Source organism: Canis lupus, chromosome 6, assembly GCF_011100685.1.
Source record: "Canis lupus familiaris isolate Mischka breed German Shepherd chromosome 6, alternate assembly UU_Cfam_GSD_1.0, whole genome shotgun sequence".
Classification (NCBI taxonomy): domain Eukaryota; kingdom Metazoa; phylum Chordata; class Mammalia; order Carnivora; family Canidae; genus Canis; species Canis lupus.
This window is the reverse complement of record NC_049227.1, coordinates 17,935,138-17,961,075: the sequence shown is the minus strand read 5'-3', so window position 1 is coordinate 17,961,075 and position 25,938 is coordinate 17,935,138. Positions and strand designations below refer to the sequence as shown.

Genomic DNA, 25,938 nt, shown 5'->3' with positions numbered 1-25,938 from the left:
CGCTCCCATTTATTTTATCTTCTGGGTCCTGGAGGCATTGGAGTTTGAGATTCTGTGTCTGTCAGGCTCTGATTCCCTTCTGGATTCCAACTGTTTTGCCTTCCCATTCCCAGTGTATCCATGAATCTTGATTTCCTTATCTTGACACCTAGAAGTGCCCCTGGTTCTGTGGGTGTTCAGTTATGACACTTCGGGATTGAGAATCTGAGGCCCAGAGATCTAAGTTCCCTAGAGCCAGGAAGTCTGCCTAGCTGAGCATGACTGTTTTCCCTGGAAAAAAGGACAGGAGGACCCAAGGGTGGAAGTGCTTATTAAAGAGGAAAAGTGTAGCCCCAGGGGACATCTCTGGGGTGTGTCCTGTGAGAAGGTGTCACCAAAGGCAGTGGCTCACCACTTCTGTCCAGCATCTTTGCTAGATTAATCCCCACTGTGTGCTCTGAGCCTGACCACAGTAGCTGCTCAGCACTTAATTCGTGCGTGAAGGATGGTCTTGTTGTCTCTGGAGCTTTCATATCTGAGATGAGCTCATTGTTTTCTTGATCTGTCCCCTTCTTAGCAAGGGGTCTCCAGGATTGAGGAAGGGGCAAAGGGGTAGGTACCTCCCTCAAGGCAGACTGCGACCCCTAGACCCTCTCTAGTAAAGGAGCTTTGTGGATGAACTGTTTTCCTCTTCCTCTGGCAAAGGGCAGAGAAGACAGTGGGTTTCTCTCCCAACTGACGATAGCGCAATGGAACCAAGACATAAAGGGACTTCAAGCACCAAATGGAGATGCATAGTGGAGTCGGCTGGGGACCCCAGAAGTGAATGGTCAGGTTCTCGCTTCCTCCAAAGAGGTGGTAACAGTAGCCAGAGGTGAGAGGCAAAATGCTTAATAATCAGTACAATATGGGCACCAACCAAGTAGAATGTTCCAGCTGAATGCCAGCCCAGTGGCAGGCTCCCAGCTCAGCGAGGAGCCTGCTTCTCCCTCTCCCCATGTCCCTCCTCTGCTCGTGCTCTCTTTTAAAGACTTTATTTATTTTTTTAATTATTTTATTTTATTTTATTTTATTTTATTTATTTATGATAGGTACACAGAGAGAGAGAGAGGCAGAGACATAGGCAGAGGGAGAAGCAGGCTCCATGCACCGGGAGCCCAATGTGGGATTCGATCCTGGGTCTCCAGGATCACACCCTGGGCCAAAGGCAGGCGCTAAACCGCTGCGCTACCCAGGGATCTCCTATTTATTTATTTATTTATTTATTTATTTATTTATTTATTTAAGAGAGCATGGGTGGGTGGAGAAGCAGAGGGAGACAGAGAAGCAGACTTCACACTGAGTAGAGAGCCTGATGGGAGGCTCCATCCCAGGACTCTGGGATCATGACCCTAGCCAATGGCAGATGCTTAACCAACTGAGCTACCCAGGTGCCCCCCACAATTTCTTTCTGGCATCTGTTTAAAGAGCTCTCTTGGACTTATTTCAACATAGATTGTTATCATGTTTTTTTTTTTTTTTAAAGACTGTATTTATTTATTCATAGACAGAGAGAGAGGCAGAGTCACAGGCAGAGGAAGAAGCAGGCATCATACAGAGAGCCTGACGTGGGACTCGATCCAGGGCCTCCAGGATCACGCCCTGGGCTGCAGGCGGTGCTAAACCGCTGTGCCACCGGGGCTGCCCTGTTATCATGTTTTATCTGTAAGCTGCACACATAGGCCATGATGGCTATGTGATGGCCAATGCCTGGCTGACAGTGACCACTAGACCCCATTGGTGAAAGACACATTTTAACTTCAGAGAAGGTGGTGTGTGAAAACAAGTGCATCTTAGAATCAGTGAGCTATGGTTAATTTCTAAGAGTCACTGAGCCTTCATGATGTGTTAATGGTCACCCAAAGACATCTGTAAGGTTGCTCATTTATTAGACCCATTGTACAGATGAACAGAGGTGAAGTCAGCCCCTCCAACTCACATAAGCAGTAGATGGCAGAGCCAGACTGCAGCCCAGGCCAGTGCCGGGAGAGTCGTGTACTATACTTAGGGGCAACCTTGAGGGTCCCAAGAAACCATGCTATCCCACTGGTGGCTGCATCCTCTTTGCCTTTAGGACCTGTGGGCATTGTACATGGGCGTGGCCCCTTCAGGAAACAGCTTGAGAGAGAAGTCAAGGGCCGGGGCAGCCTGGGTCAGCATCCCTAGAGAGAGGACGTCGATGTGGGGCCCACAGAACTGGGGGAGGTTGGCCAGCGTGATGCCTCCGCTGGCCTCCACGCCCACACCGGGGAACTGGGCCTTCAGCGCAGCAGCCGTGGGGTGCAGCTCCTGTGGGACATAAGCCAAGGGGAGGTGAGAGTCCCTGACTCAGCCCCTTCCCCGGAAGCAGGCCCCGCCTCACCTCAGGCCTGAAGTTGTCCAGCAGGACGAGGTCCGCTCCGGCCTTGGCGGCCTCCACAGCCTCCTGCAGACTGCTGCACTCCACCTCCACCTTCAGGGTGAAGTCAGCCACCTGCCGGGCCGCCTGCACTGCCTGGAGGGCAGGCCCAGAAGGTGAGTGAGGACAGTGGCACCTGACATGGGGGCCTGGCCCCAGAAAGGCCCCAGGTGGATAATGAGCTTGGGGTTAATGAAAAGGTCAGGCCACGGGATGGTTTCCCTCACATTAGGTGAAACCTCATGAAATTACCCCTTCTGTGGATCCAAAAAAATGGCCAAATATCAGCCATATTTGGCACCAGGATGGGAGTCCAATTTGACTCAAGAACAGTAAAACTGGAAAGCACCTCTTTCTGCCCACGGGTCCTGTCCCCCTGCTATAATACAAACATCTTCTTGTACCAGAAAAAAAAAAAAAAAAAAAAAAAAAAAAAACTGGAAGGGATCTTTAAGAACATTTTCAAATAGGAAACTGGTCCAGGAAGCTCGAGCAACTTGCTCAAGGTCACAGAGCCACCATCACCAGGTTCCCAGCAGCTCAACCACCCTTTGCTTTTGAACATCACAGCAAGTCCCAGGGCCCTGCTGGAGAAGTCTGCCACCAGCCCATCTGACCTGAGGGCGCGAATGCCCAAGGGGGTGGGAGTGGGGGTCCAGCACCCCAGACTCCCCAGCCATCACTGTTCACCCTGGCGTGGTTGGGGGGGCGGTCGCTGGTAGGGGGCGGGGGCTGCGGCTGGGAGCGCAGCAGGGCCGGCGCAGGGCCCAGCGGGACGCACCTCACCTTCTCCACACCTCCGGCGGCCAGGACGTGGTTGTCCTTCACCATCACTAGCCCTCCCAGGTCATAGCGGTGGGCGGCGGCCCCGCCCACCAGGAGCCCGAACTTCTCCACCAGCCGGAAGCCGGGCGTGGTCTTCCTGGTGCCAGCCACGTGCCCGGTCCAGCCGGTCCCCTTGGCGGCTTCGACGGCGGCGGCGGCGGCGCTGGCCACCCCACTGCAGCGGGCCAGCGTGTTCAGGGCCACCCTCTCGCCCAGCAGCAGGCAGTGCGCGGGGCCCCGGACCTCGGCCACCTTGGCCACCGGCACCAGCTTGGAGCCTTCAGGGAGGAACCAGGACACCTGGCAGTTGACTCGGGCAAAGATGGCATCGAAGAAAGGCCTCCCGGCCAGTACCCCGGGGGACTTGGCCCACAGCACCGCCTGCGACGGGGCTGCCCCCGAAACCAAGGCTGCGTGGTTAAGGCCTGGGCAGTCCTCGCGGAGCCAGCTGTCCGCCAGGGCGGCCAGAGTGGTGGGGGGCAGCAGCAGCTCCAGGCCTGGGAGGGAAAGACAGAGAACAGGGTTACACTGAGGACGCCTCCCTGCAGTCCGGGGTGGTTGTCAAAACATCTAATGACCAGCTAAATTGGGGGCTAGCCAGTCAGGGCAAAGATCTGGGGTTCCCCTCAGACGGGCTTGTGGGTTGGACAAGGGTGTCAGATTAGGCAAGTAAGAACACAGGACACCTAGTTAAATTTATTTATTTATTTTTAAAAGATTTTATTTATTTATTCATGAGAGACACAGAGACAGAGAGAAAGAGGCAGAGACACAGGCAGAGGGAGAAGCAGGCTCCATGAAGGAAGCCCAACGTGGGACTCAATCCCGGGTCTCCAGGATCAGGCCTGGGGCTGAAGGCAGGCGCTAAACCGCTGAGCCACCCCAGGATCCCCACCTGGTTAAATTTAAATTTCTGCCAAACACCAAAGTTTTCTTGGTATAAATATATCCTAGGTGATATTTAGAACAGACTTACACTTAAAAATCATCTGTTGATTATCTGAAATTCAGATTGAACCCAGTGGCCTGTATTAAGTGGCAAACCTAGTGCTGCATCAACAGCTATTTACCAACCAGAAGAGAAGGCACCTGAGAGTCACCTGCAGCCTTTCCAGTCTCCCTGGCATCTGGCACAGAAGGATTAGTTATGAGTGGAGGCCCCCAGCAGAATAAGTGTATGTCTGCTCTGTAGCATCAAGTATTTTATAGCTGGAAAGTCCGGTTTTTACAGATGTGGAGACTGAGGAAAGGCAAGTGCGCTGAGGTCACACAGCAAACTGGAGGCCGACCAGACCTTGGGGTCCCTTCCCCTTCATGCCTGATATCTTAAAGAACTGTCCTCTCTCTAGAGATAGGGGCTGTACAAGGAGGAAGGTGTAAGTGGAAATTGGGCTTGAGCCCTTGCTCTGTGAGGCACAGCGTCAGCGGTGTGGACGAGTCTTTTCTCAGAAAGTTGTTGACCGAGTGGTCCTTCCCGCCCACGTTACCCGCGTTTAGCCGTTAACCCGCTCCTAAGGTCTGTGGATTGAATGGGTGAGCTCGGGCGCGGTGCAACATCGCCATCTGTCGGCCAGGAGAAGACCTGCAGCCTCCTGGGCGCGAGCCCTGAATGGACGGCGCTTCCCGTCGTCGTGGCAGGGGGAGACCATTGGATAGCATGTTAGGGTTTTGTTTTTTTTTTTTTGTCTTTGTTTTTGTTTAGATTTTATTTATTTATTCATGAGAAACACACAGAAAGAGAGGCAGAGACACAGGCAGAGGGAGAAGCAGGCTCCATGCAAGGAGCCCGATGCGGGACTCGATGCGGGTCTCCAGGATCACACCCTGAGCTGAAGGCAGATGCTCAACTCCTGAACCACCCAGGCGTCCCTGTTAGGGGGTTTTGATTGGATAGTATGTTGGGTTTTGTTTTGCTTCCTCACTTTTGCTCCACATTGAAGTTAAAACAGGCATTCTGGCTTGCTCTACCCTCAAAATAAGGCTTTCTTCCCCAAAGTCAAGCACCCAATCTTCACCCCTTCCCCACCCTCAGTAATTTTACCTGGCCCTCCTTGCTCATATTCTGCCCCAAATGGCTTCCATTCCTCACTCAGAGCCAGTTGTGCCCTGGCTGGGTACTGAGAGCAAAGTGACTGTGACAGCAAAGTAAATATGACAAAGACATAGTTGTCATCTCCACTGTTCCACCAGCCAGCCAGGCAAAAGGCTGTTGGACATACAACAGAGATATAGAAGCTCCAGCTCCATCCACACCAGGTGTAGTGATGTTTGCTTTTTAAAGTGAATGTGAATCCTTCAACTGGTGAATATATGATATACAAACTGTGAGGCACCTCTGGGGTGTAATTCTACTTGGCAACATAGAAAGGAACCAACTACTGACACACACAATAGGGGACTCATTTCAAATGCATTATTCTAAGTAAAGAAGCCGGATTCTAAAGGCTATGTGCTATTTGAGTTCATCCATATGACATTCTGGAAAAAACAAAACCACAGCAAAAGAACAGACTGGTGGTTTCCTGAGGGGAGGGGGGGCTGGCCACAAAGGAGCAGCACCAGGGAGTTTTGGGGATGGGACTGAATGAGTCTATATTTTCTCTGATGGTGGCTACAGCACTGATGCATTTGTCAAGACTCACAGAACTGTATACAGAAAAGGGTGAATTTTACTCTCTGTAATTATGCCTCATTAAATCTGACTTTAAAATAAGACAATAAAAAAGTAAATCACCTTCCTGCTTCAAACCCCACTTTCATTGTATCAGCTCCAGCTGATACTTCTCTCCCTTTTTCATTTATTTTTTTGACAAATCCTTCTTTTTTTTAAAGATCTTATTTATCTATTCGAGAGAGAGAGACAGGCAGAGGGAGAAGCAGGCTCCATGCAGGGAGCCTGACATAGGACAGGACTCGATCCCGGTTCTCCAGGATCAGGCCCTGGGCTGAAGGGAGCGCTAAACCGCTGAGCCACACGGGCTGCCCTGACAAATCCTTCTTGAACGCCCGCTCTGTGCCAGGTACTAATTGCTGGGTAACAGAGTTGGCAGCCCTCCTTCTTAGCTTTCAGGCCTTAGCCTATGCTGTTCCAAGGCTGTGCCTTTGCCTGGAAGTCCCTTCCCTCCCCCTTCCCCCAAACTCCCCCTTTCCTTCCACTCCTCTCTCAGGTCTTCTCTTAGTTAGCACTTCCTTGGCAGGGGGCTCTGCAGACACCCTATCGGGTCACATGTACACTCTGCTCCTTGATCTTCACCCATGCTCTAATGTCATCACCCAGAGTTTTCTGCTCCATCCCAAGTGCCTAACACATGGAACCATACAAATGTGCTATTTTTATGGGTCAAAGATGGCCAAATATTGGCAATTTCATACTGATTTGCTTAATACTAGGTGTTCAGTGATACTCATCCTAGCATAGAGGCTGCATGGTAGATGAATGAGAACCCAGACTCTGGGGCCAGATGGCCTGGGTTCCAGTACTGCCTCGGCCATCTTCAGCTAAGTGATCTTGGGCAAGTGACAGAGCATCTCCAGGACCTCAAAGGTGCCTCCTTTGTCATAGGGATAACAAAAATAAGCACCTCATAGGGCTGTATGAAAATTAAGTACTTTAATATTTGCAAAGCTCTCGGGAACACTGTCTGGCACACAGTAGATGTGTCTGCTAAAGGATAACTGAGCATCTACCGAGGGTTGTGGGAGCACAGAGGAAGAAATGACTAAGTGTCTGTGAGGAAGGAGGGAGGTAGGTTCTGTGGCCTTGAAGGATGAGTAATGTTTGCCAGGCAGAGCTATGAGGTGGTGGTTGGGGAGACACATTTCATGCTGAAGATGCTGGTGCTCAAGTCTCAAAAGCAAGAAAATAGAGAAAGGCTGTAAGGGGAGATATGGGATGGCCAGAGTGAAAAAGGACTAAAATATTTAGCTGTGTAGTTTGGACAGATCCTAGGGGCCATCACAGAATTTTAAGCACAAGTTTTTTTTGTTTTTTGTGTTTTTTTTTTAAGATTTTATTTTATTTTATTTTATTTATTTTTTAAAATATTTTTTATTTATTTATTCATGAGAGACACAGAGAGAGAGGCAGAGACATAGGCAGAGGGAGAAGCAGGCTCCCCATGGGAAGCCCGATGTGGGACTCCATCCTGGGACCCCAGAATCACAACCTGAGCCAAGGCAGATGCTCAACCACTGATCCACCTAGATTTTATTTATAACTAATTTCGACAACCAGCATGGGGCTTGAACTTACAACCCCGAGATCAAGAATCACACGCTCTACTGACTGACCAACTGAGCCAGCCAGGTACCCCAAGCAAGGGAATTATGGAATTATGATTTTGTTTCAGGAGGGTCAATTCAGACACTGACTAGAGATAGGTTGGGAGGCAAAAGGAGGCTGAGGCAGTTAGCCAGACAGGAAGAGATGTAGCCCTGAGCTTGGGCAGAACCGTAGGAAGAGCAAGCAGGGGCAAATGTGCGAGTTGTTTCTAAGGTAGGATCTGCCCGAATTAGCAGCTCATGAGATGTAGAAGCCTTGGGTTTCTGCCATAGGTAGCTGCAAACTGCCACAAGGAACTATTCAGGGTGGAGGATGGGGACAACAGAAGGCAGCAACCTGCATGCCTGCAGTGTGCCAGCCGTGGGCACCACGCTTCTCTTGGGCTCTCTCGTCTGAAACTCACCACAGGGGATTATTCCCATTTTACAAGCACAGAAGCTGAATGTCAAGGAGGTTCGTGCAGCTGGTGATGCAGCTGAGAAGCAGCAGAGCTGGGGGGAACGACTGACTTTGGCTTTGCAGATGTTAAGGTCGAGATGCCAGCAGGAAGGATGTGCCTGGCCACACCATGATGGTGGGTCCTGGTGAGACACTGGGTGAGGAATGGAGATTTGGGGGCCACCAGCAGAAATGAGTGATGACTAAGCATAGCAGTGGGTGAGATCACCAGGTCAGGAAGAAGAGGAGGCCTCTGGGAAGTACCAGTATTTAAAAAGAGAAGCAGCACCAGGAGGGAGTGGGTGTCTGGAGCTGAGGGTTTCAAGAAGTAGGATGTGAGCAGAAGCAAGTAGAAGGCAGGCTGCAAATGGGCATAAGACTTAGCAGCGGGGAGGCCATTGCCAGAGCACTCGTAGTGCTGTGCAGTGGGGGCAGAAGCCATATCATCACGGTCAAGTAGTGCATGGGAGGTGAGGAAGTGGAGGTGGGGTGTGAGACCACTCTTCTCTGCAGAACTGAGAAAGCAAGAACCCACCTGAGGAGCTCTTCAGACTCTGCTGCTCAGCCCCAGCCCAGACCAACCAAATTAGAATCTTTTATGGGTGGTTCCCAGGCATCCAAGTTTGGAAGACCTCCTCCTGTGTTTCAGATGCACATGAGGGTTAAGAACCAATGCTCCCAGGGATCCCTGGGTGGCTCAGCAGTTTAGCGCCTGCCTTCGGCCCAGGAAGTGACCCTGGCTGGAGTCCTGGGATCGGGTCCCACAACAAGTTCCCTGGAGCCTGTTCTCCCTCTGCCTGTGTCTCTGCCTTTCTGTGTGTGTGTGTGTGTGTGTCTCTCGTGAATAAATAAATAAAATCTAAAAAAAAAAAAAAAGAATGAATGCTCCCGGAGCACCAGGCTGGCTCACTCCATAGAGCATGCAACTCAATCTTGGAGTCGTGAATTCGAGCCCCACATTGGGTGTAAATATTACTTAAAAATAAACTCTTTAAAAAATTAAGAGAAAGATGCTTGGGTGGCTCAGACAGTTAAGCGTCTGAGTTCCTTTGGCTCAGGTCATGATCTCAGAGTCCGGGAATAGAGCCCTGAATCAAGCTCCCTGCTCAGCAGGGAGTCTGCTTGTCCCTCCCCCTCTCCCCCTACTCGTGCTTTCTCTCTATCTTTCTCTCTCAAATAAATAAAATCTTTTTAAAAAATAAGTAAAAGGGGCACTTGGGTTGCTCAGTTGGTTAAGAGTATGTCTTCGGCTCGGGTCTTGATCTCAGGTCAGATCCTGGGATAGAGACCTGTGTTGGGCTCCCTGCTTGCCAGGGAACCTCCTCCCTCTCCCTCTGCTCCTTCCATGTCTGGTTCTCTCTCTCTCTCTCTCTCTCTCTCTCTCTCTTTCTCTTCCAAATAAAGAAATTACAATCTGTAAAAATAAATAAGCAATAAATAATAAAAAGAATCTTTTTTTAAAAAAGATTCATTCATTTATGAGAGAGCAAGAGCACACTGGAGAGTATGGGGTCATGGGCAGAGGGAGAGGGAGAGTCTCAAGCAGACTGTGTTGAGCATGCAGTCCTAAACAGGGCTCTATCTCACAACCCTAAGATCATGACCTAAGCCAAAACCAAGAGTCAGACACTTAACCTACTGTACCACCCAGGCACCCACACACACAAAGAATCTTTTTTTTTTTTAAGATTTTATTTATTTATTCATGATAGACATAGAGAGAGAGAGGGGGTGGGGGAGAGACTCAGGCAGAGGGAGAAGCAGGATCCATGCACTGGAAGCCCGACGTGGGACTCAATCCCGGGTCTTCAGGATCGCGCCCTGGGCCAAAGGCCGGCGCCAAACTGCTTGAGCCACCCAGGGATCCCACACACAAAGAATCTTAACACACATACTAACCAATCACAACATGGATCTTATTTCGATCCTAATTCAAACAACTGAAACCAAATTAAAGCATTTATGAGACAACTGGAAATCTGGACACTGGATGTTTAATAACATTAAGGAAATTTTTAAATAATTCAGATGTAAAAAAAATTAGTTGTGATCATTGTATTGTGGTTGTAACAAAAAGAAAAGTCCTCATCTTTTTTAGAAAATACACACCAAGATGTTCATGTATGAAAAGACTTACGAGGGATCCCTGGGTGGCGCAGCGGTTTGGCGCCTGCCTTTGGCCCAGGGCACGATCCTGGAGACCTGGGATCGAATCCCACGTCGGGCTCCCGGTGCATGGAGCCTGCTTCTCCCTCTGCCTATGTCTCTGCCCGCCCCCTCTCTCTGTGTGACTATCATAAATAAATAAAAATTAAAAAATAAAAATTAAAAAATATCATAAATAAATTAAAAAAAGAAAAAGAAAAGACTTATTAGCCCATTTTGCTTTAAGGTGTTCCTGAAAGGTAGAAAGTAGAAGATGTGTGGATGGAGCCCAGCTGGCCAAAAGTTGGTGGTTGTTGAGGCTGGGTGATAGGTACATGAGGGTCCATCCTTACTTTTCTGCTTACTTTTGTGTACATTTGAAATTCTCTATAATAAAGAAAAGGAAGAAAGAACGGAAGGAAAGAAGGAAGGAAGGGACGGAGGAAAGGACAGCAAGAAATCTTGTTTGACAGGGTCAAGGAAAGCTTTCCTTAGGGTGGGTAAGACAGTGGTTCTCAACCTTGGCTGCACAATGGAATTATTTGCGGAGCTTAGCAAAATGCTGATGCGTGGGCCCCACCCCCCAGAGATTCTAACATAATGGGTCTACAATGTGGTGACCTAATTCTAATTCATAGCAGAGCTGAGAGCTTCAGAACTGCAGGAAGGGAATCATGGCTACCAACCACTGGTGCCTACCATACGCCAGGCACTTGCCACATTGCCACAGGCCTGGCACTTTGTCACAAATCTTACCCCTAGTTCCTCAAGCTAGAGCTCATTCATATTTACAGATGGAGACCTGAGGCTCAGAAATGTAAAGGAAACTCCTTACAGAGCAGAGTAGGAAATGACCCGTGTGGATTCAGGTTGTGCCTCCTACGCTGCCTCCACCAGCAAGGGTTGCTCTCTTGGAGGCTTCGAGATCCATTGTTCTGGGCTTGTCTACCATTCGGTCAGAATATTATCTGCTCCGTGTTCCATTTGTGAAACATAAGCAAGTACATCTGGTTTGTTTCAGGCCCCCACTCTCTCATGTGTTTCCAACAAAAGGGATTCCTGGGGGAAGCTTTGAAAATGCGGCTCTTCTATTTAGCAGCTGTTACTGAAAGGAACTTCAGAGAAGGGAGCGCTGTTTTTGCAGGTGCCTGAGGAGACCTTGCCCAGAAACTGCCACCCAGGGGGGACAGCTATAACACCCTGTGCCACCTTCTACCCTTCCAGTTGTTATATGTAAAAGTTCTCTCAAGATGCCTAGACTTAAAAAAAAAAAAAAAAAAAAAAGATGCCTAGACTTCACAGATTATATATAGTTTTACCCTGTGAGATGTAACCCTGATCTCTTCATTAGTTGACTAAAGTTTTATTAAAATTGGCATCTCTGGGGGAACCTTCTTACACTGCTGGGAGGGAATGCAAACTGGTGCAGCCACTATGAAAAACAGTATGGAGGTTCCTCAAAAGTTAAAAATAGAGCTACCCTACCACTCAGTAATTGCACTCCTGGGGATTTATCCAAGGCATACAAACCTAGTGATTCAATGGGGCACATGCTCCCCAATATTCACAGCAGCAATGTCCACAATAGCCAAACTATGAAGAGAGCCCAGATGTCCATCGACAGATGGATGGATAAAGAAGATGTGGTACATATATACAATGGAATATTACTCAGCCACAAAAAGAATGAATGCAGTCCTAAACAGGGCTCTAAACAGTCCTAAACAGTTGCATCATTTGCAACGATGTGGATGAAACTAAAGAGTGTTATGCTAAGTGAAATAAGTCAATCAGAGAAAGACAATTATATGATCTCACTCATATGTGGAATTTAAGAAACAAAACAGATAAACATAGGGGAAGGGAAGGAAAAATAAAATAAGATAAAAACAGAGAGGGAAGCAAACCATAAGAGATTCTTAATTCCAGGAAACAAACAGAGTTGCTGGAGGGGAGGTAGACAGAGAGATGGGGTAACTGGGTGATGGCCATGAAGAAGCGCACGTGATGGAATGAGCACTGGGTATGATATATGCAACTGGTGAATCGCTAAATTCTACTCCTGAGGCTAATAATGTGATGCATGTTAACTAACTTGGATTTAAATAAAGTTTTGAAAATGGGCATCTTTGTTTCTGAGGGGATGCATCTTGGGCTATTTCTTGCACTAGATCAGAATCAGAACGCCCATACCTTCATCTTTACATCAGTCACTTAACTGTTTCTTGTCTGGGATGGATGGGTCACAAAGGGAGACTCTATGAATGCACCTAAGATGAGTATAACAAGTGTTTGTTTTCAGTTTTGTGTGTAATGACATGGCCTGTGCTTGCAGCTACAGCTCTGGTATGTGTTCAACTAAAAGCAAGTCAGGAAGGGGCCGCCCAGCTAGCTCAGTCAGTGAAGCGTGCAGCTCTTGATCTTGGGGTCATGAGTTGGAGCCCCATGTTGAGGGTAGAGATGACATAAATAGATAGATAGATATATGGATAGATAGATAGATAGATAGATAGATAGATAGATAGATAGATAGCAGCTGGCACTTTCTAAAGCGCTGTGCCAAGCATTTTATATATACCAACACATTCGATCCTCACAACAACCTTATGAGATAGGTCCCATTATTCTCCCCATTTTACAGATAAGGAAGCTGAGGCACTGAGAGACCACAAACCACATCCAGATTTCACAAAGTTCACACAGCTGGGAAGTGGGGAGTTAGAGTCATTAACTCAGGCAGAGTGGCTCCCGAGTCCCCTCACTTACCCCACCCAACCGCCATAATCTAGCACTGAGTGATATTTTTAAATTGTGATGTGCTTATCATGTCAACATTCACAGAGTTCTGCAAACCACACCCATGGTTCCAGGGCTCTGTCCATGCAGTAGTAAGAACACCCGGCTCAGGAGTCAGAAACACCTGGGCTGGAACTGGACTCCACCACCTACACACTGAGTGACCTCAGGCGGTTTGCTAACCTCTCTGAGAGTCGGTTTCATGCAGGAATCACAGGGCTTTTCTTTTCTTTCTTTTTTTTTTTTTTTTTAAGATTTTATTTATTTATTCATGAGAAACACACAGAGAGAGAGGCAGAGACACAGGCAGAGGGAGAAGCAGGCTCCACGCAGGGAGCCCCATGTGAGACTCGATACCGGGTCTCCAGGATCACGTTCTGGGTCGAAGGCTGGCGCTAAACCGCTGAGCCACCCAGGGATCCTCACAGGGCTTTTCTGCAGTGACAACCTCCCCACGGGAACATGTCCCTGATGAAGGACCTCCTGCCTGCATCCTAGTCCCCAGGAAGAGGAGAAGAAGCGCCTGGCGTAGAGCCCCAACTCTTACTTCATGTATGCCAAGTGCTCGGGATGCTACAAAATCACCACCGTCTTTAGCCATGCACACACCATGGTTTTGTGTGCTGGCTGTTCCACTGTCCTTTGCCAGCCTGCAGGAGGAAAAGCAAGCCTTCTGGAAGGATGTGCCTTCATACAGAGGCAGCACTGAAAGCGCCCTGAATCAAGATGAGTGGGACACTATCCCAATAAACAGATTTTGGATAAAAAGAAAGGAAAGGAAAGGAAAAATCACAGGGCCACAATGAGGAGGGCAAGAAGTGGTCGACAAGTGCTGAGCCAATGCCTGACAGATGTCTCTGAACCCCTTTGGGTGTGACCGTGGCAGCCCTGTTCATTCGGCTTTAAAAAAAAAAAATTATTTATTCATGAGAGACACAGAGACACAGGCAGAGGGAGAAGCAGGCTCCCGCAAGGAGCCCGATGTGGGACTCATCTGGAACTCTGGGATCAGGCCCTGAGCCAAAGGCGGACGCCCAGCTGCTGACCCACTCAGCCATCCCTCAGCTCTTTATTTGTTGATCCATTTGGCTAACACCAGATGGAGACAGAGGCTGACGAGCACAGCAACTCCCAGCTAAAGTTCTTGTTCTCATCCCCTTCTCTCTCTAAAGAAGAGAAATGAGCCCTCCAAGGGCTCAAAGGGACTGCCTATCATGCAAGTGGTAAAATGCTCTACAGAATTTCAGATGGGGGGACACCTGGGTGGCTCAGCATTTGAGTGTCTGCCTCCGGCTCAGGGCGTGATCCCGGGATCCGGGATCCGGTCCCACATCGGGCTCCTTGCATGGAGCCTTCTTCTCCCTCTGCCTGTGTCTCTGTCTCTCTCATTGTCTCTCATGAATAAATAAATAAAATCTTTAAAAAAAAAAAAAAAAGAATCTTGGATCGGTTTGAGTAGCAAGAGGGGGCTGAACGGCAGGACCGGGCCAGACTGAGCAGGCCTTGAATGATAGGAACGAGTCAGGGTCTTGTTCAACAGGCAAAAAGAAAAATCACTGATACATTCCATCTGAAATCACTTGGAAGTTTAAATATTTAAACTGCGCCTGGTGTTCTTGAAAGATGCAAGATGGGAGGCTGCAGCAACAGCCCGGGCAAGGAACAGGGGGCCAGGGGAAGGGTAGTGAGGACGTTTTTTGCTCCCAAGGCTGTAAGGGAACACAGCACCTGCACCCTGCACCCTGCTCCCACCCTGCCCTGCTCATGCTTGGGCCAGGCCTGACCTCTCCATCTTTGCCCACCAGCCTGCCATCTACATCTGCCCCAGCTCTGTCCTCACCCCTCCTTGCTGCCACATCCCCAGCTTTTGCTTCACCCCTTAGACTTTTCCCTTAGACCCTCCCTGCTTTATTCCCATGAGGCACTGATCAATGCCAGTCCAGAGTTATGGACACACATCACCAGAAAGAAGGCAGCAAAGCAAAGGAAGCCTCCACCAGGCTGCTCCCCAGAAGGAGGTGGGAACAGAAAACGAAGAGGTTAGAGGTTTAGGTGACGCTCAGGAGAAGGGGAGTCCATAGGACGTGGCAACTGTCTGGATGTTGGGGTGCAAGGGGGGATGAACAGTCACAGATGACCCTGAGTTTCCAGTCCAAGTAGGAGGATGGTGAAGTAGGGATAGACATGGAGAGGATATGAGGGGATGTCTCTGAGTCTGACATGCCAGTGAGTTGTCAGGTGGAGATGGACATGCAAGGCTTCCAAGTGTGGGACTGGGACCCAGGGAGGGCTCAGGGCTGCAGAGACACACCTGGGGAGTCAGCACCACCACCAGCATGACTACACCGAGGGATTCCTATGTAGTAGGCACTGGAAGTGTATTATCTCATCAAGCCCTCCCCACAACCCAAGGGAAGACAACATTTTCACTTCATCAGTAAGGAAACTGAGGCACAGTGAGGAGAGGCATTTTGTCTGAGGTCACACAGCTAGCGGGTGGCAGGGATGGGGCTGAATCCAGGCTCTGACTCTGAGGCCATTTCTAAACCGAAAGTTTGTTTGGATCCCCAAGAGCTGGTTCCGCAGCCTAGCCAGAGGTGCCAGGTGTGTGTGTGGGGGGGCACCAGAAGCCCCAAAGCAGGGGAGGCAGATGAGAGCCAAGGAAGAAGCAGCCCAGAAAGGGGGAAGGGCAAATGCAGACAGCTCTAGAAGGAGCCCGACTTCTGTCCTGCAGGCACTGGCCAATAGCTTCTGTGAGTCTGACATTCGTCCTCCCTACAGCCTCATGAGCTGGGAACTAGTATTGTCATTTTGCAGATGCAAGAAGATGAGGCTCTGAGAAGTCAAGTGACTTGCCGGAGGTCACACAGCCTGCTCCAGGTGGAGCCCAGATTCAAGTAGGAGCCTTTGATTCCAGAGCCTGGCCCCAATCATCGACCACTCGCCCTCCTTCTCCACTGCGACATCACCCCCACCCCAGGCAGAGTCACGGGGCTCAAGTCCCCTCCCCCACCGGCTACATAAGGGACAGGACTTTGCCTCCCCTCCTCCCTGCTGGCTAGCATGGGGCAAAGTCCAGAGCTGCTCCCCAGACAGGGCCTCCTCCAGACCCCTCTGGACCTTTCCTTTCCTGGGGCTCAAGCCCCTTTCTCCCCAGAACTCGCTGGGGACTATAGAAAGAGAAAGAAGAGGCTCTCAGGAGACAGAAGAATTGCTTGGGATTCAGAGAGGTCAGAGGGCGTGAGGAGGGCAAAGCAGGGGGGGCAGGGAATGGATCTTCTTTGGTGGGGGAGGGGGGCTAAGGGATTGAGATTAGTTGGGATGAGGAGGGAGGCAGGAGAGGGGAGATGGTGAAGCAGGGACAGAGAGGAGAGGCCTGGGGGTTTCCTTTACCTTTAGGGTCCATGATGGCTGGAGGCGCAGGGCTGGCGTGTCCACTCTCAGTCCACGACCCAGAGGCCCAGAGTGGGGGCGGGGCTGCCAGAGGAAGGAGGAAGGGGCCGGTCTAGCCAGGTCTAGCCAGCCCTTCTCCAGTTCTCTGGAGCTCTCTCCTGCCCTCTCCCAGGACCCCTGGCGCTGGACACACCTTCTTCTGCTCTCTACGTGGGACAGGAGGAGCTCTCATTTGTGTAGCTCAGAAGTGTGTAACTCAGAAGTCTTCTCCCTGAGCCAGAAGCCCAGGACCCTCCACACACTCAGCCCTCCCCAGGCTTCACATGAGCAGGCTGGAAAACTTCTCTGATGGGCGCCCTGGGAAAATCATCAGCCTCGGTCCTGGGTTCAGATCCTAATTCCATCCTTTTTAATCTTGAATACCTTCTTGGCCTTTTCTGTGCCTCATTTTCCTTAGCTGTAAGATGTGATAATTCCTCCCTTGTGGGTTCAACTGATAATCAAGTGAGAAAACTCTATGAGTAAGAGTAGAAAGTCAACCCTTCCCTCCCTTTAACTCCTTTTCCCAGGGTCCATCTTGCACCTAGGACCTTGCTTGTCTCACTCTAGTCCAGGCTTCCAACTATTTTATCCTCGATGCCATGTTTATCCGGGTTTCTCTCTTGAAGGCTCTTTGCTGGCTCTTGCAAGTCCTTCTTCCTATAGTCGACATTTTGGTGTTCCCTCGGTGTGGTGGGACAGTTTCTCTTCTCCCCCTCGGGACACAGCTAAACTACATTTCCAGGCTCTTTTGCACTGAGGCTGCCACGTGACTGGATTCTGTCCAGTGGAATGTGAGGGAAGGTGATACCGTCACTTCCAGACCTGGCCCTTGAAAACCTTCCCATCATGCTGCCCTCTCTCTATCCTCCCTATCTGGTGAATGGCAGAGCCGCAAAATAGAAGGAGCCTGGGTCCTGGCATGACTTTATGGAAGCCCACTTTCCAATGGCAGCAAGGAAGAAACTTCTCCTGAGTTATACCCCTGACATTTGGGGGTTGTTTGTTACAGCGGCTAGCCTGTCCTGACTAAATCCTGAGCCTCTCTCCATGGCTCCCTTCTCATGCTGCACGGTGAATGGCACAGTTTATGCATTTATCCATCAGTGTCATTATTTATTTATTTATTTATTTACTTACTTACTTATTTATTTATTTATTTATTTTTAGTGTCATTATTTAAATTACTATCTACAATCAAATGATTCTCAAATCTGTAGCTCTGACTTCCCTCCTAAATTCTAAAAATTAACTTATGTTCTCCCCCAAAACTGCTCATCCCTTTGCATTTCTACATAATCCGATCTGCATCTCCTCCACCTCCCAGGATAGAAATCTCAAAGCCTAACTTCTTTTTTTTTTTTAAGATTTTATTTATTTATTCATGAGAGACACAGAGAGAGAGAGGCAGACACAGGCAGAGGGAGAAGCAGGCTCCATGCAAGGAGCCCAATGTGGGACTGGATCCTGGATCTCCAGGATCACACCCCAGACTGCAGGCGGCGCTAAACCGCTGCACCACCGGGGCTGCCCTCAAAGCCTAACTTCATTCTTCCCTCTATCACCCAGCAGCCAATTAGGTCTAAAATTTGATTTTCTGAATAAATGCATTTCAAATTTCACCTTCTTTTTGCCCTTAGGCCAGACCCCCACTATATCCAAATTGTACTAGAATAATGCTCTCACCTTGGGCTGTACTACCTCAGGCCATCCTCCTAGATGCCAGTTTCACTCAAAAGACAGATCCCAGGGGCACCTGGTGGCTAAGTCAGTTGAGTGTCAGACTCTTGATTTCAGCTTGGGTCATGGGATCCGGCCCCACATCAGGCTCCACGCTGGGTATGGAGCTTGCTTGGGATTCTCTCCCTTCTCCCTCTCCCCACACTCCCACCTCTGTTTGTGTGTGCTTGCATTCACCCCTCCCCAAGTAATTGAATAAAATCTTTTAAAAAAGACACATTCAAACTTGCTACAAGTTTACTTAAAATCATCATTTGTTCATTCATTAATTCCTTTATCCCTCCATTCAGTAAACACATTAGGTGGCTACCATGTGCCAGGCCCTGGACTCTGAAACCACAAAGATGAGCTGTGGATTTGGAGGGGCTCTAATGAGTGAGGGATACCTCCACATAACGACAGTCCAGTTGTTGTGCTGTTGCATGAGGCCCTGAGGAAGAAATGCTGTTTCTGTTAGGGTGGAAGCAGCAAGGTCAGCTTCACAAAGGCAGCGACATTTGAGCTGAATCTTGACAGTTGAGGAGCTTGGCAAGAAGTCAAAATGTGTGTGTCTAGGACAAGATGGGGGTGGGCTGGTTTCAGGCAGAGTGCATACAAATGCAAGAGAGGGTATGTGGCTCTCTTCATGACCAACCTCCTGGGATGGATCTGGCCCACAGTCCAGCTGGGCTGTCTGGATACCACAAGCTCAGCAGGCAGGTACCCAAGGAAACTGAGGCACACAGGTGCCTACTTGCAGCTCATTGTCTGGAGCAAATAGATTGTCTTCAAAGTACTCTGGGTTTCCTTTGTCTAATGGCTCTAACCTGAACTCCCCCAGAACAGACAGCCACCCACCATGTAGGATCCTCAACCAATACCCTCTTAGAGTTTCAAAGTTTTCTCTCCACTTTTGTCTGGGGTCTGCTCTTGCTATTACTTTGGGAATCTTAGAAACTTCTGATTATACTCCTCTCTTGTCTTGTTAACAGTCTCAGCTTAACCCACCTCCTGGCATGTTTGCTGAGCTTTGGGTTCAGAGGCGGAGTCTGTTTCCCATTCCCTCAGCCCAAGGACTTGGAGGACTTGGAACTAGCAGGCATCCCCTCTGCCTACAACCCACCCTTCATGGACTCTGCCTGCCAAACTCATCAGGGTCCAGAGTCAGAAATAGGGATGTAAGGGACATTTAGGTGTAAGTATCCATTTTCAGAAATAGATATGTCCTTAGAATCATGCATGGAGGCCCTTTCCCTGTGTGTAAAAATGAATTGTATTTTGAGATTTAAAATTTTCTCTATCTAAATTCTTTTACCATCTGGAATTTTCATTTTGTATGACAAAGCTTTCTTTGTAGCCACTATTTTATTTTATTTTATTTTATTTTTTTATTTTTAAGATTTATTTATTTATTTATTTATTTATTTATTTATTTATGATAGACAGAGAGAGAGAGAGAGAGAGAGAGAGAGAGAGAGGCAGAGACACAGGAGGAGGGAGAAGCAGGCTCCATGCCGGGAGCCCAATGTGGGACTCGATCCTGGGACTCCAGGATCACGTCCTGGGCCAAAGGCAGGCGCTAAACCGCTGAGCCACCCAGGGATCCCCATGTAGCCACAATTTTAATGTGCACTTTTTACTGTCTGGACAAAATAAATACCTTTAACATCTTATTTTTTATTTTTAAAAATTATTTTATTTATTTATTTTTTATTGGAGTTCAATTTGCCAACATATAGCATCAAGTGCCCCCCTCAGTGCCCATCACCCAGTCACCCCATCCGCCCGCCCACCTCCCTTACTTTTAACATTTTAAACTATACCCCCCCTTCCCCCACACACACACCAAGAAAATCACATGGCATATTCAGGGAGCTACAAGGAACTTTTTTTTTTTTTTTAGATTTTATTTATTTATTCATGAAAGACACAGAGAGAGAGAGAGAGAGGCAGAGACACAGCAAAGGGAGAAGCAGGCTCCATGCAGGGAGCCTGACGTGGGACTTAATCCCTGGTCTCCAGGATCACGCCCTGGGCTGAAGGCAGGTGCTAAACCACTGAGCCACCTGGGTTGCCCTACTACAAGGAATTTGATGAGGCTAGAGTGCAGTGTTTGCACCAAGGACTGGCCAGGCAGACCGAGATCTTAAAGGGGTCTTATCCTGCATGCTAAGGCTCTATCTTGAGTGCCATAAGAGGTTCAGGGATAACCTGGACAGAGTGGTCTTTTAGAAGGGTCAGTGGGACCATTGTGGGCAGAGGGTGGAAGTTATTTGGGTCAAGAAACCCAAAGAGAAGACTGGGCAGGACTCAGGCAAGATGTGTTAGGGTCTGGGAGAAGGAACAGCTCCAAGGGATTGTGGAAGAAGGGTCAGGGGAACTTGGCACCCAAGAACCAAGGGCAGGAAGGAGTGTGGTTTCGTGAGGCCCTGGAAGAGTCTAGAACATACTTAGGTTTGGTGACCTCCCCATTGCTTTCAGAACTGAATTCAAATTCCCTTGCCCTTCACAGAGGACCTCCAACCTGCCCTTCCAGCCTTCTCTCCTTGAACCAGACATCTCATCCTCTCAGCAGACACTCTCTTGTTGATGTGTTTTCTAATTTTAAGAGTGATAGGCTTTTATTATTTAAAACTTGGAAAACACAGAAAATATAAACAAAACAAAAATCATTCATAAGCTTATTACTGACAGATAACTACAGTAAACATTGGGGATATACCCTTCAAATATTTTTTCTTTTTAAAAAAAATATTTATTTATTTATTTATGAAAGAGTATGTACACGAGCAGGGATGGGGGTGCTCAGGGAGGGGCAGAGAGAGAGGGAAAGAGAATCTCAAGTAGACTCCTTGCTAACCATGGAGCCTGACTCGGGGCATGATCTCACGACCCTGAGATCACAACCTGAGCTGAAATCAAAGTTCGGCCTAATAGACTGAGCCACCTGGGTGCCCCTATGTTTTTGCATTTTCATTGCAAAAATAAATTTGTAAGTATTTACAGATTAGTAACCAGTTTTCCTTCCCAGGTAACATTATATTGTAGACATTTTTCAAAGTCATTGCATAGTTTTTGAAAACATGATATTTAGCATGCATGCTTTCATTCAGATGACTATTTTCTGAGGACCCCTCACTTGCTGGCATAGTAGCCACCTGGAGCATAGCAGTGAATCAGACAAAGTCCCTGAACAGGATCCAGAGCTAAGTCAGGTCTGCAGTGGAGCCTCCTACCCTTCCCCCAGGAACAGTGTGTACACATGTAAAATTTTGTCTGTGCCTCTATTTGAACACTTTTCACATTCTGTGTTATTTTCCAGGCTGCAAGAGCCCTATTGGGTGCCTTACCTATCCACCCCATTTCCTTCAGGATCCACCCATGACCCAGACACCAGGAGTAGTTCAGAAAAGGAATCACACATGTCCACAGAGAGGGACAGAGCTGATGGCCTCTGAGTTCGAGACAATATTCTTCTAAACCTGAAATTGGGGTGCTCGGTTGGGCAAACCTGTGACAACAGTTACAGTGTGTCTGAGGGACTTTGGGGACACAATCTGGCTGCTCCAGCTAAGAGCAAGGGAGTTTGAATTCAGTTCTGAATTGTCTAAACGGCGCCCTGTGAGAAGTGGGAAAAGACACCCAGGGACAGCTGTGGTGGTACCCGGCTTGGCTGCTGAGGGCTGTATTTCTGTCCAGCTCAGCCTGCCCCCAGACCAAGCACAGGCGGCACAAACTGTGGTGGCTGCATGGCTGCATGGCTGCGTGGATCCATGGCCACTTTCTGTCCCTTCTCTGTCTCTCTCTCTCTCTGTGTCTCTGTCTCTGTCTCTCTCTCTCTCCCCTCCCTTCCCCCCAGGGCAAGAACAGATGCCGCACCTGCTTCCAGATCCCTTCCCTCCCTTTTGGGCCATGGGGCAGTCATGCTCCCACCCTTCCAAGGACCTCTTCTGTGTAGGTCAACCTGTCTCCTCAAAGCTGCTGTGCCTTATGACTCAACAACTTCCTCTTTGCAAATTTCCTCTTTGTCCTGGGGAAGTACCTAGCGCCTCTGGCCTTGGCATGGCTTATGTGGCCCCTGGGCTCTGGCCTGGGGTGGGGTCCTGTCCCCACCCCTCCCCAGCCCCCACTCCCTTCCTCTCCTGGAGCCACAGGGGAAGCTCCCAGTTCTGGGGGCCTGCCGGTCTCACTGATTCTCCTCGGAGGAGGGAAGGAGCCCCATGGGAGACGAAATACAAACATATTACACAGGTAACAGCCAGTTCCCCCGCTCTCTGGGCTTCCTCTCCCCATTCCTGGAGAGTGATCGGGCTGGAGCCGGGGAGGCTGAGAGCAGGACAGACAGAGGCCTGAGCTGAAGAACTACACTCAGGTCACACCAGAAGTCTTTCCATCAAGCCCGGCATTCTTCACTGGGCCGCAGACAGGGGCAAATCCACTACCCCCACCCCACCTGAGCCAAGACAAGGGCCCATGGGATGTCAGCTGGGTGGCAGCTCTGCAGCCTCTCCTGCCCTGGCCTCACTGCCACACTTCACTACTCACCGCCACCACTTCACACGCAGAGCCACAGAGCACGCAAACTGCACCCGTGGCCAGGCCCACGTTGGCGCTGGGGCTTCTGAGAGTTACACCTGCCCGGAAACGCTTCTCACCCCTACCTTGGGGAGGAGGAACTGCTGCCTCTGGCAGCCTCAGTCCACAGGCTTGAGGAGGGGAGCGTGGCAGCGTGAGCCAGGGGCCAGCCAAGAGTCCATGTGCTGTCACCAGGCACAGTTAGGTGATGTTGCCTGGCACAGAGTTAGAGGAGGTTTGTGGGCTGACTGTCCAAGAAGACTGTCCCAGTCTATGGACCAAAAGTAGTTTCCAGAATGATCCTAGGTGGGATCACTCTGGGTTATGACTCCTAGACTCTGCGGTCCCCAGGGGATGGGGGGGTCCTCTGAGAAATTACAGGTCAAGGAAGCTCGACATTATGGAGACTGAGCAGCAGCGGGGAGAAGTCAGAATGGAGGAGGAAGGGTTATTGGTTCAGTTTGAAAGCGCCTCCGTGGGTGTAGGCCCTCCAGGCACCGGGTGTGGGCGCTGGCTGGGAGACCCTGGGTTGAGAAGCTGCGTGGGGTTCAGGACAAACATGCTGGGTGACAAGGAGCCTTCAAGTGATGATGGGACAGCAGGTAATAGAAGCTGGGAATGATTCTGACCTTGGCTCTCTTTCTTCAGAAGCACTGAGGGGCCTCCACCTCCCCGGCTTCTGGTCCCTCTGAAGCGGGGACCTCGGCAGCCTCCTCCTTGTTGTCCATCAGTGGCTCCTCCTCCCCCTTTGGGACCAGGGCTGACCTGGCTTCCAGCTCCACCAGCTCCACTGAGTCCCGGTGTGACTTGCGTTTTTCAAAGAATGTGGTGAGCATGGGCTGCTGGCCAGACCCGTCCACCTCAGACACCCCGGGGCCCCTCTCACCCCCAGGCCCTCCTGCTGCTGCCGTCAGGGCCTCCTCATCACACACCCGGGCTGGCCCAGCCCAGGCATCTACAACCCCGTTGCGCTTTCCACCCCTGCCTAGTGTCAGGGCCCCCGTCCGCCTCTTCTGCCGTTGGCGCCACAGCAGGAGTAGGCCCAAGAGGACAATGACCACCAGCACAGCCACCAGCACAGCCACCAGCTGGGTGCGATTTAACTCCTGACCTAGAGGTTGGGAATCCCCACTGGTTCTATTGGTGAATATTTTTACCGTGGAGATGGGGAAGCCACTGGCCCCCTTGGGGGTCTCCAGAGAGTTAGTCGCCATGATGGTGGAGGGTCCACTGGCTACAGTGGAGGTCTCCAGAGAGTCAGCCGCCATTATGGTGGGAGGCCCACTGGCTATAGCAGAGGTCTCCAGAGAGCCAGTTGCCATGGTGGTGAGAGGTCCACTGGCTACAGCAGAGGTCTCCAGAGAGCCAGTTGCCATGGTGGTGAGAGGTCCACTGGCTACAGCAGAGGTCTCCAGAGAGCCAGTTGCCACGGTGGTGAGAGGTCCACTGGCTACAGCAGAGGTCTCCAGAGAGTCAGCTGCCATGGTGGTAAGAGGCCCACTGGCTATAGCGGAGGTCTCCAGAGAGTCAGCTGCCATGATGGTGAGAGGCCCACTGGCTACAGCAGAGGTCTCCAGAGAGCCGGTTGCCATGGTGGTGAGAGGTCCACTGGCTACAGCAGAGGTCTCCAGAGAGCCAGTTGCCACGGTGGTGAGAGGTCCACTGGCTACAGCAGAGGTCTCCAGAGAGTCAGCTGCCATGGTGGTAAGAGGCCCACTGGCTACAGCGGAGGTCTCCAGAGAGTCAGTCGCCATGATGGTGAAAGGTTCACTGGCTACAGTAGAGGTCTCCAGAGTGTCAGTTGCCATGATTCGATCAGCCATAACATGTAATGCTAGAGAGTGTCTTAGTGGTTCAGCAGAGTTCCTGTTTGCACTAATTTCCAGGTTTGATGACTCCTTGCTGGAAACTTCCCAGGAGGCCATTGACTCAGATTCATGGAGGTCACTGCTGGCAGCAGTGGGAGTCCCAGAAAAGGACACTTCAGTGGCTGTATAAAGATCTGAGGAAGGTGGGGAGATCTGGTGCCTAGTGCTGTTGACCTCTTCAGGGACTCCTGTTATTGCAGGGTAGGGGGTAACTGAGTTGAGGTTTGGGGCCTCAGAGAAAGTTGAGACCCAAGAAGCAGAGGTCTCTCCAGGTACAGACGTCACAACTTCTTTGGAGATCTTCAAAGTGGTTGTGGTGTCTAGAAACTCTGTGCTCACTTTGTGAGTCCAGATGACCCCAAAGAGGAGGAAAAACAGGGCCACTTTCATGGCAGCAGCCATGAGCAGGAGTGAAGAAGACCTGAGGGTGGAAAAGTTGGAGAAATATGAATACATGAAGAGTTAAGGGGAGAACCTGGCTAGACCCTCCCTTTCTGCCCACTTCCCTGCTAACTGCCAGGCCTAACTTGTGGTTTAACGGCTTTTTCCACCCTTGCTTCTACTATTATCGGAAAGAACAAGGGAATGGATGCTGGCTGCTCTGCCATCAACTTGGACCCACTTGGGCCCCCTCAAGCCTCAGCGGCTTGCACTCCAGCAATGGCCATTCCTCTTGGTTTTCCCTGACCCTATTCAGCCCTGATGGCTCCTGACCCTTTTTTTCCCATCATCTACCAGGGTCTGTTCAGCCCATTCCCAAGTCCACAAAGGCTCCTGCCCTCCCAGGTCACATCCCTTACCAGTAGCTCACTTGATGAGGACACAAGGTTGGGGCCAGGCTGCTCCAACTCCTCCTGAAGCTGGAGAGGACTGGGCAGATGGGCCCCAGGGGGAAAGGAAGTAACCCTGGCTCCACCCACCCCACCCCAGCATCCTGCCCCACCCGCACTGCTCCCACAGCTGTTGTTTGATGACAGCTCCATCACTTGCTCTTTCTAGGGTCTGAGATGGTGCCAGGGGCTCTGGGGTCTCAGCTGAGGCACATGGGGTTGTGGAGGGGGAGGGGTTTAGAATGGGGACTTAGCTGGGAATCCAGATGGCATGAAGCTGGGGTAGGGATACGGGTCAGAGCAGGGGTGATGCAGTGGAGTGCCTAAGAACAAGGGGGTGCAGAGGAGAATATGGGAGGCAAGAGTGGTTTTCTTTGCATTTGTGGTTCCCAAGCTGTTAGGCCCAAACCCAGGGCACCATTTCCTGCCTGAGAGTTCCCAGGAAGTACAATGCCCTGACTCTGGCTGGGGGCACCAAAGGCTTTTGCAGGCTGTTTGCAATTTCTAGTGGGCTCTTGGTAACTTCTCAAGAAGCTGGGGGAGGGGGTCACTACAATGGCCTCTAGCTGTGGGAGCTTAATTAGACCAAGGTGGTTTCTAAGGATTCATGGG

General features: G+C 50.1%; 2 protein-coding genes and 1 pseudogene across 2 annotated transcripts; 1 reads left to right on the top strand and 2 right to left on the bottom strand.

Annotated features, from left to right (window-relative positions):
* Positions 1-1,886: 1,886 nt before the first annotated feature.
* Positions 1,887-17,076, bottom strand: QPRT (quinolinate phosphoribosyltransferase). The gene is made up of 4 exons (XM_038539832.1): positions 16,296-17,076; positions 3,203-3,738; positions 2,381-2,512; positions 1,887-2,307 (listed from the first exon to the last, which is right to left on the bottom strand). The coding sequence occupies exons 1-4, from the start codon at positions 16,306-16,308 to the stop codon at positions 2,089-2,091; spliced, it is 900 nt and encodes a 299-aa protein (XP_038395760.1). The 5' UTR covers positions 16,309-17,076; the 3' UTR covers positions 1,887-2,088.
* Positions 13,365-13,674, top strand: LOC111096250 (annotated as a pseudogene).
* Positions 17,077-19,844: 2,768 nt separating the features above from the next.
* On the bottom strand, positions 19,845-25,375 carry SPN (sialophorin). Its single transcript, XM_038539831.1, has 2 exons — positions 25,308-25,375; positions 19,845-24,917 (listed from the first exon to the last, which is right to left on the bottom strand). Exon 2 carries the CDS (start codon positions 24,896-24,898, stop codon positions 23,273-23,275), a length of 1,626 nt encoding a protein of 541 aa, XP_038395759.1. The 5' UTR covers positions 24,899-24,917; positions 25,308-25,375; the 3' UTR covers positions 19,845-23,272.
* Between the last annotated feature and the right edge of the window lie 563 nt (positions 25,376-25,938).

Coding starts and splice junctions, on each gene's coding strand:
- QPRT (XM_038539832.1), bottom strand. Junction 2,513..3,202: donor CCGCCGGAGGTGTGGAGAAG/GTGAGGTGCGTC, acceptor CCTGCCCTCCAG/GCAGTGCAGGCGGCCCGGCA. Junction 2,308..2,380: donor TGGACAACTTCAGGCCTGAG/GTGAGGCGGGGC, acceptor TATGTCCCACAG/GAGCTGCACCCCACGGCTGC.
- SPN (XM_038539831.1), bottom strand. CDS start 24,898: ATGGCTGCTGCCATGAAAGTGGCCCTGTTTTTCCTCCTCTTTGGGGTC.